The sequence below is a fragment of the Pogoniulus pusillus genome, chromosome 20, assembly GCF_015220805.1.
Source record: "Pogoniulus pusillus isolate bPogPus1 chromosome 20, bPogPus1.pri, whole genome shotgun sequence".
NCBI lineage: Eukaryota > Metazoa > Chordata > Aves > Piciformes > Lybiidae > Pogoniulus > Pogoniulus pusillus.
The window spans coordinates 17,237,633-17,258,062 of NC_087283.1; the positions used below are offsets into that span (position 1 = coordinate 17,237,633).

Sequence of the window (20,430 nt, forward strand, 5' to 3'; positions counted from 1 at the left end):
CTATTTTCAGACAGGATTCTTTAATGCCACTTCCAGCAAGTCATATACTTCTAATGCTGCGTATTTCAGGATCACTATTATTAAGATTGTCTTTATCCTCAGTTATTATAGGCAAAAATTAACTTGTTAAAGCTTTCCCACAACTCTTGGTAGAATCACCAAAACATGCTACACATGTTGTGTAAACCTTTTTTTCCCTTTTGACATCGCAATTATTGTTAGCCAAACACACATTACTTAATTCTCACCTACAGTACTGCATCAAACTAAACACTTTTTGCTATGTTCATTACCAACTAAATTTGCCGTGCTGTAGATCTTCCCATTGTTTTCCAAAACACCATGGAACTTCAGTTGACATGTAGCAACTGTTTCATAATCGATGCCATATGCATGATGAACTTCAAGTGTGACACTGTTTTGCTGTATATAGTGCAAAAAGTTGTCATCAGCAAGGACAAAATACTGAGAAGTGAAATTGTATGCTGGGCTGTGCCCATAGGCGACTGGGGTTGTCTGAAGTTCAAAGTCATAGAATCCGTAAGTACAAAAGGTTGCAGGTTCACGGTCACCAAAAGCGTTTATAGCTCCAGCAGAGAAGATCACTTTGCTGATGTGAATTTCAAAAAGGTTCTCTCCTCTCTCTAAATACACAGTTTCATTAAATTCATCCACTGGTTCACCTGATGATATTTCTGGTTTGGATTTATGGGGTTTTGTACCATAGACAATATCTCTTAGTTGGGCTGCAACAAATAAAATAGAGCTGCATTACAATTGTCTTGCTTAAAAAGCAATACAATTAGTGACTGAGAGGAAAAACGAATAATTGAATTACGTTAACAATGCTACCTTATTAAATGAATTACCAACAAAGAAATTACACATATTAATTCATGTATCTACTGCATATTTAGCACACTGACAACAACCAAGAATACCTCCACAAAGGAGCTGCTCTACAAAACACAGCCCCTTACCAATTAGTAACAGATTACAAGGGAGTTAACAGCAAAAATTCAGAAGTTTTAAGCAATGACCAGAGTAAGTATCACTATGCAAATATGGCAGAGACTTAAGATATGGAGTTTTGTTTCAGAATACATCTGAATTTTAACCTCTGTAATATGTTTCATGGACACAGCTGTTTGCTAAGACCCTTATAGGATGCCCAGCCTCACAGGCAGTAAATAGTACACAAATCAACACACAGATTTAGGACATAAATTATCGTGCAGTATCACACAGGGGATGCAACTTGGGAGACAAAGCACAGAAATTGTTATCACAGTATCACAATATCATCAAGGTTGGAAGAGACCTCATTTGTAATGTATCCTAGTTAGGGCTTCTAAGCACCCTTTGCACAGTGAAACCATTAAAACAACATTTCAAATTAACCACGTTGAAATATTCCACAGGCATTTTATACTTAGACTTGGGGATTTTGAGAAAAATGGTGATGTAATGACAGGACAGCAAAATAAAAGGCTGACCAGACATGTACAGATTATTTTTTAGCTTTATTCTTATTTAGCAATATCTACAGCCCAAATTGCTTTGCTGAATATTGTTTGATTAATGATATTATCATTTTAGACAATAGAAGAGCACAGAGACAATTTAATTTTCCATAAAGGAACTGACCTTTCTACTAGTTTCACAAATGGAAAAATGCTTCAACTGAAAAGCAGATTTGCAAGAGATAAAATATAAAAAAATGTAGAGAAGAAAATACTTTAAAGGTACCTTCTAGTTTTCTGATACGCGCAGCTCTAATATCAAGAAGATGGGCAGACTGTTCTAGTCTTAAGTCATAGTCTTGCTGTAGACTTTCCATCTTTCGTGTCACTGCTTCCACTTCAGTCTGCAAAAACATTTGCATGTAAAAAGGACACCAGTCTGCACTGACACTGCACATGCTCATGACTACAAATACACGTAGATTTTGTAGATTTGAGGAAAGAGCATTCAGAATACATAAAAACAGCAGCAAATTTTCATCCAGCAAAACAGCAATCAGTTTAAATTTCAGCAAAACCTAGAACACATTGTTAAGAAAAGCAGACTAACTACTCTTTCAGGACAGTGTTTCTATTAGTGTCATTAAAGATTTTGTTATCTTAAAGTCAGGTTAACTGGATCAAAAGTCAAAATATGATCTGCAATAAATCTATCTCAAGAAAGTAAAAGCAGACTGTTCTGGAAAAAGAAACTTACTTGCTAAGTACACTTAGTGTCTTTCCTGTTTTCCTGACAAGACCTCAGAGATAATCCTAAGAAGGCATGGTTTGAGGGGGACTCTGATCAGAGCGAGTTAAAAGACTGAAGTTATACTCATTATGACCTCATACCTTTTAAACAATATTTTAAACAACAGCACACTTTTTGTTAGATTACCTATAAAGAGAATGGCTTTGCTGATGAGTTTGCAAGCCTTAGTTATGACAAGTTCCAGCACTACAAACATTAAAATGTCGCTAGGAGAAAATTTTGCACTGTGAGCAGAGTTTAGTACCTGATAATTTTTGTTAATTTTATGCTGCACAATTAACATATTCCTTGTCTTTTCAAGTTCCTGCACTGTTTCCGCATGTGTTAGCTGCAGCTCCCGCATGGAGCGTTCTAAATCTTTAGGGACATCATCTTCTACTTTTTCCAAAAACATAAGGTCTTCATTCTGCTGCTGCTTTCGAACCTGGAGCAAAGTTGACACATGGTCAGAACAAACTTTTGCAAAATATGCAAATTACTCTGAGATATAAATGTGGAATGACAATAAGACATTAAACCTGAGCAAGTGGTAACACAATAAATAGGAATGACGTAGGCCAGTATGTGTCAGGATCTTTCTCAGTAATGTAATCTCACGATTATCAAGAACCAATTACAAAGGTTGAGATATTCAAGCAATCACTCGTGCCTATCCAAGGAAAATACAAACCCCTTAATATATTTGTCTTTTATAGAACTTTAATATTCCTGTTTTGGTGAAGGTATAAAACCTGAATTATTCTTCTTAGGTCTACATTGCTTCTGTTATTAGTACTGGGCATTTCATTTTCACCTAGTTTGTTTGGGGAGATTTTGTGCTTTCTTTTTTTTCATTTTCATTATACAAATATAATTTGCATTTCAGCAGTAGAAAAGGATTCCATTTAGTGCAAACAGTTCAAGAAAAGAAAAGAAAACCAAACCTATGTCACTGAAACACTTGAAATGTAATGCAATTTTTTTATTTTCACTGATTTACTTTCCCCATCCTCATTTCATTTTCTATTTTGTTGTAAACGATAAAATTACAACTTATGTTAAAGAGAAAAAAAAGACGACATTTTCTGGGTATTTTTGTTTGAATACACAAAGAGAAGTTGTTAAGCATTGTTGTATGGCATTTCAGAACTGCCTTGTTGATACAACACTTCCATAAATTATAAAGCTAATAAGCAAAATTGTTTGGGTTTTTTTAATAAGCATTACAGGAAAAACAAAATGGTAGTTGTGTAATTAGAAAAAGTAAGTCTAATTTGCAAATGCTTGTGAATCAGGTGTAATAAACTTCTGAGATTATAACGAATTATCTACATAAATCTAGGTTTCATCCTGACACTTTTTTAATCCTCTCTTCCACCTCAATGTAACCGAAGCAGACACACAACAAAAGCACACACATGAGCTTGAAGCACTAACTACTAAAAGATGCACAAGTAATTCAGCCCTTGATAATTCCAGGCACTGTGTAGAAAACATGCAATAGTCAAACAAAGGTTTAAACAGGAAAAAAACAAAACAAAAAACACCCCCCCAAAAAATATATAAAATAGTTTGGGTTGGAAGGGATCTTAAAGATCATCTAGTTCCAGCCACCTGGATACTTATTCTTTCTAAATTACCTTTATAAGCAAGTGGGCTTCATTGAGTTTTGCCACATCAGTATCACTCTCCTGAAACAGAAATACTTAATGAGAATGTGTTATCAGATGTGAATGAGCATCGAAGAAATAGGCTAAGAATAACAAGACACATTCTCACTAGACATGACATTTTTGCTTGATATCATAAATAAATAAACACTATTATATCTCTGTATTCCTTTACCTTCAATAAGTATCTGCACTATGCATAATTCATAGAAGGGAGGTTTTGGCTCATATTCTAAACACAAACAGAGTTCACCTTGGTCAGAAACTTCACATGATTTTTCAGTTCATCTAGTTGTTGCTTATGCTTCTGGTAGCATAACTGCAGGTCTTTATTCTCTTGCATCAACTTTTCCTTTTGGTCTTCACATAGAAAAAGAACAAAGCATGATGCTTACTTCAACATAATTACAAAAGTTGCCATTTCATCTTAACCTAGTATCTCACAACACCTATGTATATAAATTTAATCTTAAAATAGAGAACCTAATTTACTTTGTATAGGGAAATCTTTGGTAAAATCAAAGGGATAGGAAACTACCCTCTTTGATCTCTTACAGATGTATGGGTCAAAAAACTCAAAACATTCTCATTTCCATTAAAAGGTAATCTACAGCATTAAAAATCTACATGTTCTATATTTATAAACAGGAAGATATGCCCAGCTAGGTACAGCTTCCTGTTCTGGGAAGAGGGACCAAAGAAGGGAATAGAGATAATAGAAAAGTCTCTGTCAGTTGGAGTAACTAAATACCATTAGACCTATCAGCAGAAGGTTACATACATTTTACACAAACCCCCACTAATGCATGGCTACAGCCACAATGATTACCTCACTAAGATCTGAGAAAAAAAAATAAGGATTAGGTGAAATATTTTAGTTATAACAACAAATCTTCCCTCACATGGAAAAGTTTCAGAAGCAAGTTTTTCTCAAACTCATTGTGGTTTCTAAGGAATAAAAGTATTTTGGCACTCCCCTCCCTTGGCCAAACTTTTTATTCCCCTGATAGCATTGTTTTAATTCCTTCCATTTTTTCCCTGTGTTTTCTGAAAGTTATATTCTCCTACCACACACTTAAATACTATGAAATAATATTTTAGATCAGAATGATATAAATGTTAACTGTCAAGCTGACATGCGATATTAGTCTTTGTAATTCCCATCTGCACTCGTGGGAGTTGATTGGTAAAACATTACATGCTTAATTGAGAATATACTGCTTTCAACAAAAGAGCCCAGAGTATCTTTTTAATACCAGAATCTTTCCTGTTGACCCTCAGGGCATGATGCAAAACTTGGCTATTTTTATAGAGCAGCTTTTCAGTTCAGAGGCTTTAACTCAGCAGGAAACAGGTGGCTGAGATGCTAGTCTCAAGGGTTTAGTAATGTTTCAAAAACTGACATCAGGTTAGTTTTAATTTTGCAGAGTTTATATATTAAATGACATCTTCACTAAAAATGAATCATCTGTAATGTCGCTGCTCCTATACACAGTAGCCTGACTCATACATGTGTTGGGACTCCACAAGTCACTTTCAATTCTAACACATAATCAATCACCAGTAAGGTTTTAATTCTCTGCAGTTATGAGGAAAATTTAATACATTTGTGCAACTGAAAAGAAACTCTAATTAGAAACACTAAGGGCTAAAAATGAGAAAGCAAATAAGAGAACAATTAAAACAAGCCTTGTGAAAGGGCAGAGAAGGCAGGCCTTCATGAAAGATGGCGAGATACTTCATCGGCAACGGAGTCTTCTGGACCCTCACAGATAATATACCCAAAAGGCCTCTATCTGTTGGCTGATGTCCAACAGAGGGCCCCTCATGCTGTTGCCGCTTCATTTCCCTACAGTATAAAATGAGATCTAACTAGCACTTTCTCCTTGGATAAGGAGGCAAGATGTCCCTCAAGCACTTCTATCTCATTGCCATGAATTTTTTTGACATAAGCAACAAGCTCAGTCCACTCCTTTTAAACATGAACCCCAGTAAAGTTTTTGTACAAATTTTGAATATTCATTCAAACTTGTTGCTTCAAGATAATTTAAAACCCATAAATGCTATACAGAAAGGGAACAAGATTTTGTTCAAATCGATTTCATCAGCTTGTTGAGCCAAAACAGGCCAAACTGCTAATAAGAGCACAGCTTAGTCTACCTTAGCACTGTTCATGTTGCCTCTCCACATTCTCAACAGGCTGGATCTTTATAATCCCAATCAAAAATAAAAATGCAAGACATGCAGGGAAAAGGCAAGAGGGAAGGCAATACTTCCACAACGGCCTTTGGGCACAGAAGTGATGAGATGGGTCCTGCCATTCAGCGTTCCCACATAATTGTTTTTCACAGGAGTTACTCAAACCCTCCATTGGTTGTTTCCATTATAACACTATCAGCACTTATTGGATCGCACTTGGATCAGGGCTGGAGCTGGTTACTGCTTGGCTTGTTTCATGGAATTTAACTCCAAAGCTGCAACCACAGGGGAAGAAGACAAGGGGAAAAGGAGACAATTCTTACACCACTGGTGACCACATCCCACATGAATATATCATCACAACAATATTCAGGTTTTCAGTAGCAGGGTCATGACAGTACCAGCACAAAGAAACACTGCCCTGGAGGCTTCGGAGAACACTGTCACAGAAGCTTGGCATAAAGGCTATAGAACCACAAGAGGAAGAAGACTACAGACTTGCAGATAGCCTTTGACATTGATAAGGGCCTTGTAAGATACTTAAGGGACTGTGCAATAACACTCTTCTCAGTTGCAATCAAAATACATATTGTGCCAACATATATCACCCAAATATCCTACCTAAGCTCACAGAATGAGTTCTTATAGACCAAACAGTACCAATCATGTAGAGGTAAAAAACCCATCACTGTCTTTTCCAGTAAATAAAAAGCACCTGCTTTCAAGACATATGACACCTATTTTGCAAAATAAAGGGTAAATACTAACTAAAGAGATGAAGAATGAAAGCAGCTGGGGATCCACATTGAGAACATAATCTGTTTTGGGTCAATTCTTATCCTTAATAGCTAGTCATAATTTAGCATATTGTTCAAATACAGTTAACAAAACCAGCTCTGAAATTACAAAAAATAGAAGCTACACTTTTTTGGACAATATACCTGAACTCCCACACAGGAGAACCTCACATCAAGGGAAAATGGTATTTCTTTCAGAAGTTTACCTCTTTCTACTTTGAACTTGTCAAGGATTTCATTTTTGTCTGCTAAATCAGATTTGATAGCAGTCTCTAGTTTAGCAATTTGCAGTTTCAGCTGCTGTTCCTTTAACTTCCACTGCTGTTCATGGGTCATACTGAAGACACTGCAATAAAACATGTGGCATGTGAAAAACTTTTGGAAATCAGCTCCAACACAAAATAATAAAGAAAAAAGCTTTTAGTGGCACACAAACCACTGTCATCATGTCTCAGGAATTAAGTAAACATATGCTGGTCTGCTGCTGTTGAAACCAAGGCGCCTTTCTCAGGCTGCGGTTAAAAAACATGAAAGAGTTTGTGGGATGAGCAAAGGAACTGGCCTTAATTTAGAGCTCCAAAGTCAGAAAAAGTTGGCAGCATGCAGCATTTATGGAGCTAGAAAAGGAATTCAGATGCATATCCCAGCATAATCCACAACTCCAAACCTCAGCAACTGACAACTGACAAAACCATTCTTTCCACATACAAACCCTCTTAATGTAGAGAACTGGAATCACCCACCTGATTTCTTTTAAATCTGCAAAACATGCAGAGCCTAAAGTCAGTTGCCTATTCAAAAAAACGTTGACCACAAAGTGACAACAGTTTTCTCAAGCTGTAAAACAACAATTCTGATACTGATTAAGAAGCACATATAAAGTAATCTTTCCCCTAATTTAAGAAATAAAAACCAGAGGTGGGCAAAGAAATTAGAATAACTATTTTGCCTGCAACACATTAGTTACTTGTAAACTACCAATCTATGTGCAATAAGGATTGCATGGACACAGAATTAGAACTGCTGGAACCACAACAAAATGTTTAACTCAGACGGAAACAAAATTACATAAGTTTCATAATTTACAGTTCATAATTCCCAGTAAGATGGGATGCTGTGCAGTGTGCTTTCATAATTCAGACACTGAACACTATGGTCTTTGTATCATTACTCAATACTTGAATTCTTAGTGACTAGAAAAATGTTAACCAATCATAAGCCACTTTATTCACATTTATATTTTGTGAGAAAGCAGAATTTTTACTTTTTTAACAAAAGCAAGAGTAATTTCCTCATCATTTCACTTTGGCTGAAAAAAAAGAGGGGTATTTTCTACATCTGAATGTGTGTATATGTCTAGATCTGTATATACATGTGTGTGTGTCATCTGATACCTACCTATTTATCAATCTATGTCTTCCAGAGATAAAAGTCTCAAGCAGAAAAACATTAAGGAGATGAAAGAATATTGTAGAAGGGACAGCCCACATAGCTTCAGACTGTACGCACTGGCAGAAAGACAATTGCCTGTTTTGCTGGCTGTGACTACATAAAGTGGTTCTGAGTATAGCTAAGTGCATTTATATCTAATATGCATGAAGAATGAACTTAAGATTAAAGAAAAAACAATATTACAGCATAAACTGTAGATACTAAAGTCTGTTTATATTCTTGATTTGTGATTTTAATAAAAACAGTGCTATCTCTCTGCATTTCCTGTTTCTCATATTCTCCCCTTTTTATACAGCTCTCTAGGCATATACCATCTATATTGTGGCAGTGTCTTTCACAGTATGCATCAACATAAGCAATGCTTCTAAGTCCTACAGTAATACATCACTCTACTGTGATTTTCAAGATAACATGCAGAGAATATAATGCATTGAATCCACAATCATTTCTTTACTACTGCAAAGGTACAGAAGAGACAGATCTACTGCTGTGACTTTCTTCCTTTGAATTTTAAGATTACTTTCACTTGAATTCACGTGGAATTTCTTTCACATTTACTGTATTCCACTGAAGCTGGAGCCATATGGGTAACTATAAATGGTCAACCACATCTGCCAGAAGGGGCAAGGGAAAACCCTTCCAGCCATCTTCACATCCCCAGCTGCCCTTACATAACAGATATAGGGCACTAGAGGTTGAGGATGAGGTGATCCTGGAGCAGGCAGAAGCATCACCAGCTGGGAGGGCAACTCAGTTGCCCCCTCGCATCAGAACAAGTACCCAGAAGAAAAAGAGGAGGGTAATTGTTATTGGTGATTCCCTTCTGCAGGGAACAGAGGGCCCCATATGCCGACCAGACCCCTTCCACAGGGAGGTCTGCTGCCTCCCTGGAGCCCAGGTCAGGGATGTTACCAGGAGGCTGCCTACTGTAGTGCAGCCCTCTGATTACTATCCCTTATTAGTTATACAGGCAGGGAATGATGAGATTAATAACAGAGGGCTAAAAGCTATCAAAAGGGACTTTAAGACACTGGGGAAAGCAGTTGAGGGAGCAGGGGCACAGGTAATCTTTTCATCTATACCCTTAGTCACAGGCTGGAATACAGAGAAGAATAAGAAAGCATATTTGATGAACAAGTGGCTCAGAGGTTGGTGCATCCAACATAACTTTGGATTCTTTGATATTGGGGAACTTCATCTTGCCACAGGTCTGCAATCAGCAGATGGGACACAACTATCACAGAAGGGGAGAAGGACCCTGGCACATGAGCTGGCTGGGCTTGTTGAGAGGGCTTTAAACTAGAATGGAAGGGGGAGGGGGTTAAACATGACAGCACCAGAGATAAATCAAAGGGAATTGAGGAAGGTAGGCTAGAGCTAGGAGTAAAAGCAGCAGCCCAGCTGAAGTGCATGTACACTAATGCACGCAGTATGGGTAACAAACAAGAGGAGCTGGAAGCTCTGGTGCTGGAGGGAAACTATGATATTGTCGCCATCACTGAAACATGGTGGGATGGCTCACATGATTGGTGTGCTGTAATCAATGGCTACAGACTCTTCAGGAGAGACAGGCAAGGGAGAAAGGGCGGGGGAGTGGCTCTGTATATTAGGGATGCTCTGGATGTCATGGAGGTAGAAATCAGGGATGATCAAGTTGAGTCATTATGGGTGAGACTTAAGGCGAAGGCCAACAAGGCTGATATCCTGGTTGGAGTCTGTTACAGACCACCCAACCAGGAAGAAGAGGTTGATTTATTACTCTTTAAGCAACTGGAGGCTGCCTCAAGATCACCTGCCCTTGTTCTGGTGGGCGACTTTAACCTACCAGACATCTGCTGGGACTTAAACACTGCAGAGAAGAAGCAGTCTAGAAGGTTTCTGCAATGTGTGGAAGACAACTTCCTATCCCAGCTGTTACGTGAGCCTACCAGGGGGGCAGCCCTGCTTGACCTGCTGCTCACAAATAGAGAGGGGCTGGTAGGGGATGTGGTGGTTGGAGGCTGCCTGGGGTCCAGTGACCATGAAATTATAGAGTTTTCAATACGTGGAGAAACCAGGAGGGGCATCAACAGAACCTCCACACTGGACTTCCGAAGGGCAGACTTCAGCCTATTTAAGGAACTAATTCAGAAAGTTCCTTGGGAAATAGCCCTTAGAAACAAAGGGGTCCAGGAAGGTTGGACCTGCTTCAAGAAAGAACTCCTGAAGGCACAGGAGCAGGCAGTGCCACTGAGCCGGAAGATGAGCCGACGAGGGAGGCAGCCAGGCTGGATGGGCAGGGAGCTGCTGAAGGAATTAAAGATTAAAAAGAGAGTGTATCACCTTTGGAAAAGAGGGGAGGTGTCCCAGGAGAAGTTCAAGGAGGTTGCTAGGTCTTGTAGAGGAAAAATTAGAGAGGCAAAAGCCCACTTGGAGCTCAGGCTGGCCACAGCTGCCAAGGAAAATAAAAAGTGTTTCTTTAAATATATGAATAGCAAGAGAAGGGCCAAGGACAACCTCCAGTCCTTGTTAGATAGAGAGGGGAATAGAGTGACAAAGGATGAGGAAAAGGCAGAGGTGCTTAACACCTTCTTTGCCTCAATCTTCACTAGTGGGACAGGTTGTCTCCAGGACAGCTGGACTCCTGAAGTGGTGGATGGAGTCAGGGACCAGTACAGTCCCCCTCTAATCCATGAGGAAGCAGTAAGGGATCTGCTAAGTCACTTGGATCCTCACAAGTCCATGGGACCGGATGGGATCCACCCTAGGGTGCTGAGAGAGCTGGCAGCTGAGCTGGCCAAGCCACTCTCCATCATTTATCAGCAGTCCTGGCTCACTGGAGAGGTCCCTGAAGACTGGAAGCTGGCCAATGTGATTCCCATACACAAGAAGGGTCATAAGGAGGAGCCAGAAAACTACAGACCTGTGAGCCTGACCTCAGTGCCAGGCAAGGTCATGGAACAGGTCATCTTGGGTGCCATCACAAAGCACCTACAGGATAGCCAAGGGATCAGGCCCAGCCAGCATGGGTTTAGGAAGGGCAGGTCCTGCCTCACCAACCTGATCTCCTTTTATGATCAGGTTACCCGCCTGGTGAATGTGGGGAAGGCTGTGGATGTAGTCTACTTGGACTTCAGCAAAGCCTTTGACACTGTCTGCCACAAGAAGCTCCTAGCCAAGCTGGCAGCTCATGGTTTGGACAGATTCACTCTGTGCTGGATCAAGAACTGGCTGGATGGCAGAGCTCAGAGAGTGGTGGTGAATGGTGCCACGTCCAGTTGGCAGCCAGTCACAAGTGGTGTTCCCCAAGGATCAGTGCTGGGCCCAGTCCTGTTCAATATCTTTATTGATGATCTGGACGAGGGCATTGAGTCCAGCATCAGTAAGTTTGCAGATGACACCAAGCTAGGAGCAGGTGTTGATCTGTTGGAAGGTAGGAGAGCCCTGCAGAGGGACCTGGACAGGCTGGATGGGTGGGCAGAGGCCAATGAGATGAGATTTAACAAGGCCAAGTGCAGGGTTCTGCACTTTGGCCACAATAACCCCAAGCAGCGCTATAGGCTGGGGACTGAGTGGCTGGAGAGCAGCCAGGAGGAAAGGGACCTGGGGGTACTGATAGATAGTAAGCTGAAGATGAGCCAGCAGTGTGCCCAGGTGGCCAAGAGAGCCAATGGCATCCTGGCCTGCATCAGGAACAGTGTGGCCAGCAGGACAAGGGAGGTTATTCTTCCCCTGTACTCAGCACTGGTCAGGCCACACCTTGAGTACTGTGTCCAGTTCTGGGCCCCTCAATTCAAGAAAGATGTTGAGGTACTGGAACATGTCCAGAGAAGGGCAACAAAGCTGGTGAGGGGCCTGGAACACAGATCCTATGAGGAGAGGTTGAGAGAACTGGGCCTGTTTAGCCTGGAGAAGAGGAGGCTCAGGGGTGATCTTATTACTGTCTACAACTACCTGAAGGGACATTGTAGCCAGGTGGGGGTTGGCCTCTTCTCCCAGTTAACCAGCAATAGAACAAGGGGACACAGTCTCAAGTTGTGCCAGGGTAGGTATAGGCTGGATGTTAGGAAGAAGTTTTTCACAGAGAGAGTGATTTCCCATTGGAATGGGCTGCCCAGGGAGGTGGTGGAGGCACCGTCCCTGGGGGTCTTCAAGAAAAGACTGGATGAGGCACTCAGTGCCATGGTCTAGTTGACTGGCTAGGGCTGGGTGATAGGTTGGACTGGATGATCTTTGAGGTCTCTTCCAACCTGGTTGATTCTATGATTTCCTTTGGAGGGAGTTTAAGCATTGCTAGATTTGTATTACAAGGTCATATGAAAACAATTCCTCCAAATGTTTTATCCAAATGAATTGTTTTCTTGGATGCTGACTAAAAAATAACAGTCAACTGACAAATTCATACATGTTCTTTGTAAACTTTTTAGATCCAGCTCTGCAGTTTTGGATTTGGCAAAATTCCCATTGACTTCAAATGAATTTCAAAAGAAGTAACATTGCCAAAGGAGGAGTTTATGTCTCTTTTCATCCATTCAAAAGAAGAAATAAATATTTGTTTATTACCTGGAATCTGTGGACACTGACCTAGCCACTGTCAGCAACAGGTAAGCTGTAGTAAAGTTGCATTGTTTGAGTAAGCAACAGAATAAGTAAGCTGTGAAACAGTAGTTAAAATAAAACAATCCATTTATTTTCCTGATTACTTGTTACTTATATAGTAACATGGAATGATGAAACATGACTCAAAGTCTAAATGGGAGTATATTAAAAGGCAGATCATTTCAGGTAAAAGAAAAGTCATATTGTAGATGAGTATGTTATGAGAGAACCATATTTATGTAGTTACTCAAGCAAGAAACAGCTGACCAACTGTGCCTAGACAAAACTCTGAATAATAGCTTATGTGTAAAAAAAATGTTTTAAGCTATTGCACACACAGGTTTTTGCTACTATAACTTTTCATTTCACTGTAGAAGGTAAAGAAGAAATAAAACAAATATTATAAGGACACTATAAATACTGTGTTTAGTCAATAGTATTTTTGACAGATATCACACTGAAAAACCAAGCAAACTTTTGGTATGAGAAAGTACTTCAGGCATTTTACCATAAAAGATTCCATTACTGGTATGATGGACTGTAGCATGAATATATTTACATGTGTGCACATACACAAACTATGTATTCATGCACACAGTATATGGAGAGCTACCAAACAGGATAGAATTCAAGATTTTTACATACTGAAACCGTAACTTACCTATTACATAGCTTGTCATAGTCTTGCTTCAAGAGTTCCTTCTCTTTTTCTAGATCACTTATTCTTTCCTGCAGCTAAAATGAAGAAGTAAATTTGAAGCAGTGCATACCACAAGAGGAAATTTCAATGAAAGTGTAAAGACAATCAGTTAATAATTTGTAGGAATTGCCAGGCTTTCACTTGTTCTTTTTATACAACAGTCTCTTAGAAGCTTCAAAATAACATTTTATTTACTGCTTGGGATTACATCAGGCCCAGACAGTCTTTTGAATGCTGTTTATATAAAGCTGAGACCAGCACGTCACAGCTGAACAACAGAACCTAATGACATTCTGCCTTTGAAAACAACAAGGTCTATCACATTAAAAATATTTACTTCCATTGTGGTGAGTACTATTATTAGGTAATCAATGGCTCCTGTATAGTAAATACTTTTTATTGACCTTGTAGAAACAGTAAGTCTTTGCTTTCAAAATACTCACCACAGTAACATACAGCTTTAAAAAAATTGGATACTTTGACTCAGAAGATACAAGATACACTCTGCATGCACTACAATAGCTTGGAAGTTTGGAGGAAATATCTACAAGGTAACCTTGGTAAACTTGGTTCACATAAAATATCTTCAAGACATGTAAACCAAATGGTAAAACTAAAGATAAGTTGCCACAAAGTGTAAGAAAACAATATTACTTTGCATACTCTTACTCTTCACATGTTGAGAAGAATAAGGAATACAATGTTTGCTTTGTAGCCCTGTATCTGGGTGACTACTAGTAATGACAGCTGTCTCCATGCCTGATGAACCTGGTGGCCTTCTATGAACAGGTCACAACATTAATAGATGAAGGGCGAGCAACTGATGTCATTTACCTGGACCTGAGCAAAGCCTTTGACACTGTCCCACACCACATCCTGGTCTCCAAGATGGTGAAACATGGGTTTGATGAGTGGACCACAAGATGGATAAAGAACTGGCTTGATGGCCACACTCAAAGAGTGGCTGTCAATGGCTCCATGTCCAAGTGGAGTTTCTCTGGGATCAGTCCTGGGACCAACCTTGTTCAATATCTTTGTCAGTGACATGGACAGAAATATTGCAAGTCTACTGACAACACCAAGCTGTGTGGTGCAGCAGACAGGCTGGAGGGCAGGGTTGCAATCCAGAGGGACCTGGACAGGCTGGAGAGGTGAGCACAAGACAACCTCATGAGGTTCAACAAGACCACGTGCAAGGTCCTGCATCTGGGTCGAGGAAATCCCAAGCACAAATCCAAGCTGGGCAGTGACTGGCTGGAGACAAGTCCTGAGGAGAGGCACTTGGGATGATGGTGGACAAGAAGCTCAACACGAGGCAGCAGTGTGCACTTGCAGCCCAGAAATCCAACCAGATCCTGGGCTGCATCAGAAGAAGCGTGGCCAGCAGGTTGAAGGAGGTTTCTCCCCCTCTGCTCCACTCTGCTGAGACCCCACTTGGAGTACAGCATCCAGTTCTGATGCCCCTATTACAAGAGGGATGTGGACATGCTGAAACATGTCCAGAGAAAGGCCACGAGGATGATCAGAGGGCTGGAGCACCTCTCCTATGAGGACAGACTGAAAGAGTTGGAGCTGTTCAGTCTGGAGAAGAGGAGGCTCTGAGGTGACCTTCTTGTGGCCTTCCAGTACTTCAAAGGAGCCTATGAAAAAGCTGGGGAGGGACTTTTAGAATAGCAGGTAGTGATAGAACCAGGGGGAATGGAGCAAATCTGGAGTTGGGTAGGTTCAGACTGGACATAAGGAGGAAGCTGTTCAGCATGAAAGTGGTGAGAGCCTGGAATGGGTTGCCCAGGGAGGTGGTTGAAGCACCATCCCTGGAGGTGTTTAAGGCCAGGCTGGATGAGGCTCTGGCTAGTCTGGGTGTCCTTGCCCATGGCAGGAGAGTTGGAACTAGATGATCCTTGTGGTCCCTTCCAACCCTGACTGATTCTAAATAGAAGTGATTGATTTGAACTGCTCACTAAGATGATATTGTACTGTACTATAATTAAATCAGGTCAAAATAACATTGGAAAAAAAAAAACCAAGTATGATTTTCTTTTCTGAAGAAAATCACTTGTTAAGCATCAGAACTGACAGGAAATTCTATGCTTTCAACTTCAAATATTGTCCAAACACCAATGTAGTGATCATGTGGCATGGGAAACAGGTATGGTTCACGATTCTGAAAGAAGTAAACAGCAGCCACAAGTTTTTCTTTTTAATGGGATAAAAGAATATATATATTACCAGGTTAGTCTTCTAAATGTGTCTATTCATATCTCTGCAACTAAAAGCTATCCCAGTGGTACCTCTGCCCCTATCTATGTGTATTAACAAGAGCAGATTCTAGCTCTCTTGAACATAGTCTCACCTCCTCCGTCCTTCGGTTTGAAATAGTTACTAACTGCAGTTCTTCCTGAAGATGAAGAGACCTTAACCGTTCTTCTTTAAGCTGCTGATTCAGTTCATTGCTTTTTGCTATTAAAGCATCATGGCTGGTCTTCAGGTTCTTTTCATTCTATGAAAAGGAAAGATGGAAAATTCAGAAAAAAATCCAAACCCAAAAACCTCCACACTTACTAGAATGTTACAACACCCTGCATACTCAATAGGTGGTCTTTCAGGGCAGTACTGAATATATATTCTCAATGTGGTCAACAGGAGACACTCTTGAACTAAGTTAACTGAAAACAACTTTCATTACACACGGCCAGGAGAAGGTGGCATTCTTGTTGCTCTCATGAACATTAAAACCCTTAGTTCAGTCATGATGAAAACAACCAAGAAATACATCTGTTAAGCAATTAAAAGATTTTGCTGTGGTTACAGTGGTTAGACATGCTGACCAAAAACTCTGCAGTAGCAAGCAAAAATGAATGTTGACCACAGCTATGTTAATCACAGAGCTTGCCACAGCTCTGTTAACCCTTAATTGTAGATACGTAATTGTTTCATAATCCTAATGCTGTCAGTTCTATTTCCCTGCTAGCAGTAATTTAGCAAGGAACTCATGATTTCTATCACTTTTTAATTTACTTCAATGGATTATATGAAGGCACATTTAACTAATTTTAATATTAAATGGAGGATGCCGATAGAACTTCCATTTCTAGAATATTAGTACCTATTATACTGCCTACATTCCACAATGCTTTAATAAAGCCTCATTCATTAGGAATTTCACTGTAAATAATGTTCAAAGTATGATCTGAAGTGGAACAAAACCTAATATCCTGTTTACTATAATGTTTATATAAACATTATGTCAAACACATCTATGAGTATAGATAATGTTTAATTGTTGTTGACCCAAAAAAAATCACTTTTTCCATATAACACTCCTACAAAATAGCTGAATGGAGAAACTGAATGTGAATCCTTTACAATTTGTTTAGGTTCACGTGTAGTGTGAATATCCCAGAAACAAACAAAAGAACCTGAAGAAAACCTATTATCAACTGGATCTGCATCCTTTCATATCTTAATAACAAAAATTAGCATTCAGCAAAATAATGAAGTATATTACTCATCAGTTTTTAATGCTTCTCCAGCATTCCTTGTTCTGTTTTGTATCTGTGAATTGTATTTCAGTAACTTCAAAGAACAACACCTTAAAGATAATTATTTTACACTCTCCTATTTTCTCACCAGACTTCTTTTTCTTCTCCTCAAAATTAGAATCCTTACAGTCTCTAAACCTGCCAACTTTGAGGTTCATTTTTTTCCGTATGACCTTTTCCATTTCAACCCATTATACATGAAGAAAAAAAACCCCAAAACCCGTACCTTGGCAAGACTGCCTCTCATTGACCATTTAACTCTCATTTCTTTCTTTAATTTCCAAAACAGCTGAGAAGAAATTCAGCTATCATATTTATTCTATTGAGTCATCTCATTAACAGTATTTAAAAATAGCCTCCTGAAAAATCTCCTTGCTTTCAATATCATTCTAATCCTTCAGTGTCTGCTATGCTTCTGACCATTTTGGATTAATTCTCATTTAGAGGACTATGACTTCACTCATGCTATTTTCTTCCAAAAGGCATTCTTTACCTGAATATTATTTTATAGTTGAGTGTTCTGTCAGCACTTCTTTTCCATAACGCTGAAAGAGTTTTCTTTCCTGCTCTCCCTTGAGTATCCCAAGACTCAGGTCATGACAGCACTTGGAAAGATGACCTTAGTTTAATATTTCTAGTCTGGAGTTTTATTTCTCTGGGAAACATGCCTTGATATTGTTCTCAATTAGAAATAGCTCACTTAAAGAAAATAGACATATATCTCCTAAAAATATCACATAAGTGAACATAAACTGTTCTCACTTCCAGTTGTGAAATTGTTCAAGAGATTGTCCCAGAGATTTAACTCTCTATAGTATTTGAAATTGTAGCTGTACAAGTTAGCACATTTCATAGTGCAAATCACAAAATAGTGAATGTTTGGTTTGTAATTAGGGCAAATAAATATACCACTGGGAACAAATACATAACCCAAACAATTTCAGGGTCTTTCACTCTTCTAAGTACTAAATGGCTACATTAAAACTGCTTGTCAAAAAAACTGTCCTGTAAATGTTCAGTAGCAAGCTCAATTTCAGTATCATGAGATGGAGCAGATAGGCTTCTATCATTCTATGGTTTCACAAGTTAGGTTGACTCAAGTTCAAAGATAAATATGGACTAATTATATGAGTTTCAACTGGTAGAAGCTGAGAAAGCAAATGATGAAATCCATAGGCATGAAAATCATCAAGATAAACATTAAAAAAATCCCACTAAAACCTGCTCTGTAGATATGTACCTTACATGCCATCTGAACTAGAAATTCTGGGGTTTACAATTATTGCCATGTTTGGAACATTCAAATGATTGGGACTAGGAAGACTGTTTTATCTGTTATCTTGTGAATAAAAGGAAGAGACAGAAGACACTTATCCTTTTCAAAAATGCAGCTTTCACTATGAATATTAGAAACAACATCTTCAAATACCACTTTGAAGCCTAAGCATGTGTTTCTGTTCAGCTACTGCCAAGAAAGAGGTATGAGCCTCTGGTGTTTGCTGTACGTTACCAAAAAGTTGCATATAATCTCAAATGGAACAGTTTACTTATCGCTTTCTCTTTAAGAGCACAAAAAGACATATGAAACCTATCTCCCCTGGAATTTACATTCTATATAGCTCACTCTGTGAAAAATTAGATTTGAGCTACTTAGGGAAGAGTTGTTCTGGCAGAGACAACATAAGCAGCACACCGGTGTAGGAGGGCAAAGCAAAACAAAATGTAGAAGCAGAAAACCACATGAATAAAGGAGTGGAACAAGCATTATTCAGCTTGCTAACTCAACTAAAAGTAGTATGAGTTTACAAGAATATCTACTGCTTCTACCTCTTAAGTCTAGGATAATTTATAAAGCTCTAGTGAACACAGGATTCCTACTCACAGGAACTCTCTCATTTCTAAGTTGTTATCATTACTACCTCTGTCTGCATGTAAATGAAGTTCTTCAAATACATGTGGGAAGAAGCAGAAAAATGCTGTACAGTTAAAATCTACAAGGAATCTACTATGCAGGTGTATGTGGTGGTAGTATTTTCATAAACTTGCTCTTTGATAAAGAAAACCTATTACTCATAGCAGCCCTCCAAAATAATTTTCACTACTATATGAACACACTGAGTCCTAATATCAGAACTCCAAACACTCAAATTTCTTCAGCTTTATCAAAGACCAGTAAGTGAGAGGGGTCTGTCACCTCTCCTTTGGTAAACCAGCACATTGAACTCAAAGTCCTTCCTTTAAATGATCAGGAATCTCTTTAGCCAGACAGCTCAGTTCATTCTCCACAAGCTGCCTGAGATAGCTTTACAGATTAAAATTTGTAAGGCATCTGAAAAAAAACAACCTAAGACGTTTGATGTAGCTTAGGTGCCACGCATTGTGTGGTTCATTGTCACATACTCAGCAGTGACTCGGATTCAAGACCTGTGTATATTTATTTTCCATTTACAAGTGCTTATGTGACATGAGTAACAGGGTGTAATTGACCAAACTGCAATTACCTCTTGAAGCTGGAGAAATTTTCCTTCCATTGCTGAAAGGGCATTGCTTTTCTCAGCCAGCTGCTTACGGACCTTGATCATTTCCACGTTGTCTCGAATGTTTAGCCTTCAAAATTATATTAAAAAGAAATGCATCATGAGCTTAAAGATACAACATGATTTTCTTTCTTTTTTGGTTCTGAAAAGTTGCAAACTTTTGCAGATCAGTTTTCAACAAAACACTTGGGAAAAGATTTAGCATGTTATACTCAAATTTATTTCTCCCATAATCTATAACAGAATTCAGAATTCATTCTACTGCACTATGACAGCATCTTCAATCATCACATATGTCTTTGGTTACTGTGTCAAACTATATATATGCAAAGAAGAAAAAACAATCCTATCTCTAAAGAGATTATTTGTTTTGCATTCACTTGCTTTCTACCCTCTGAAGTATCTGGTGCCAGTGGATTATCATTTTATGAGATTTCCTCTTAGCATTTAAACCTGTCAAATACAGCTCAGAGAAAGTGACTTAGCAATTTATACCTTAACACCTTAAGGCTGGTGTTCAAATAAGCTGCAGATGTGTCTTAACTACATGAAAATCACTTAGTATCCATGTAGATGTTCTATATTGCTACACTTCTAAGATTAATTTGAGAATGCACTGTTTAATAGGAAAAAAAAGTTTAAAACAGTTTAAAATTTAAATAAATATTTATTTAGATGCTTTCCCTTATTTCAAGGGGCAAA

General features: G+C 39.0%; 1 protein-coding gene across 6 annotated transcripts in view; it reads right to left on the reverse strand.

Moving 5' to 3' along the window:
• RPGRIP1L (RPGRIP1 like) overlaps positions 1-20,430 on the reverse strand; it is a 73,574-nt gene that overhangs the window by 34,718 nt on the left and 18,426 nt on the right. For all 6 annotated transcript variants that reach the window (XM_064160385.1, XM_064160386.1, XM_064160383.1 and 3 more), the window contains 9 exons: positions 19,693-19,798; positions 16,003-16,149; positions 13,611-13,684; positions 7,126-7,265; positions 4,177-4,283; positions 3,894-3,944; positions 2,519-2,698; positions 1,750-1,867; positions 294-746 (listed from right to left, as the gene is read on the reverse strand). In XM_064160385.1, coding sequence (XP_064016455.1) covers positions 294-746; positions 1,750-1,867; positions 2,519-2,698; positions 3,894-3,944; positions 4,177-4,283; positions 7,126-7,265; positions 13,611-13,684; positions 16,003-16,149; positions 19,693-19,798 — 1,376 coding nt within the window. The remainder of the gene's footprint in view (positions 1-293; positions 747-1,749; positions 1,868-2,518; positions 2,699-3,893; positions 3,945-4,176; positions 4,284-7,125; positions 7,266-13,610; positions 13,685-16,002; positions 16,150-19,692; positions 19,799-20,430) is intronic.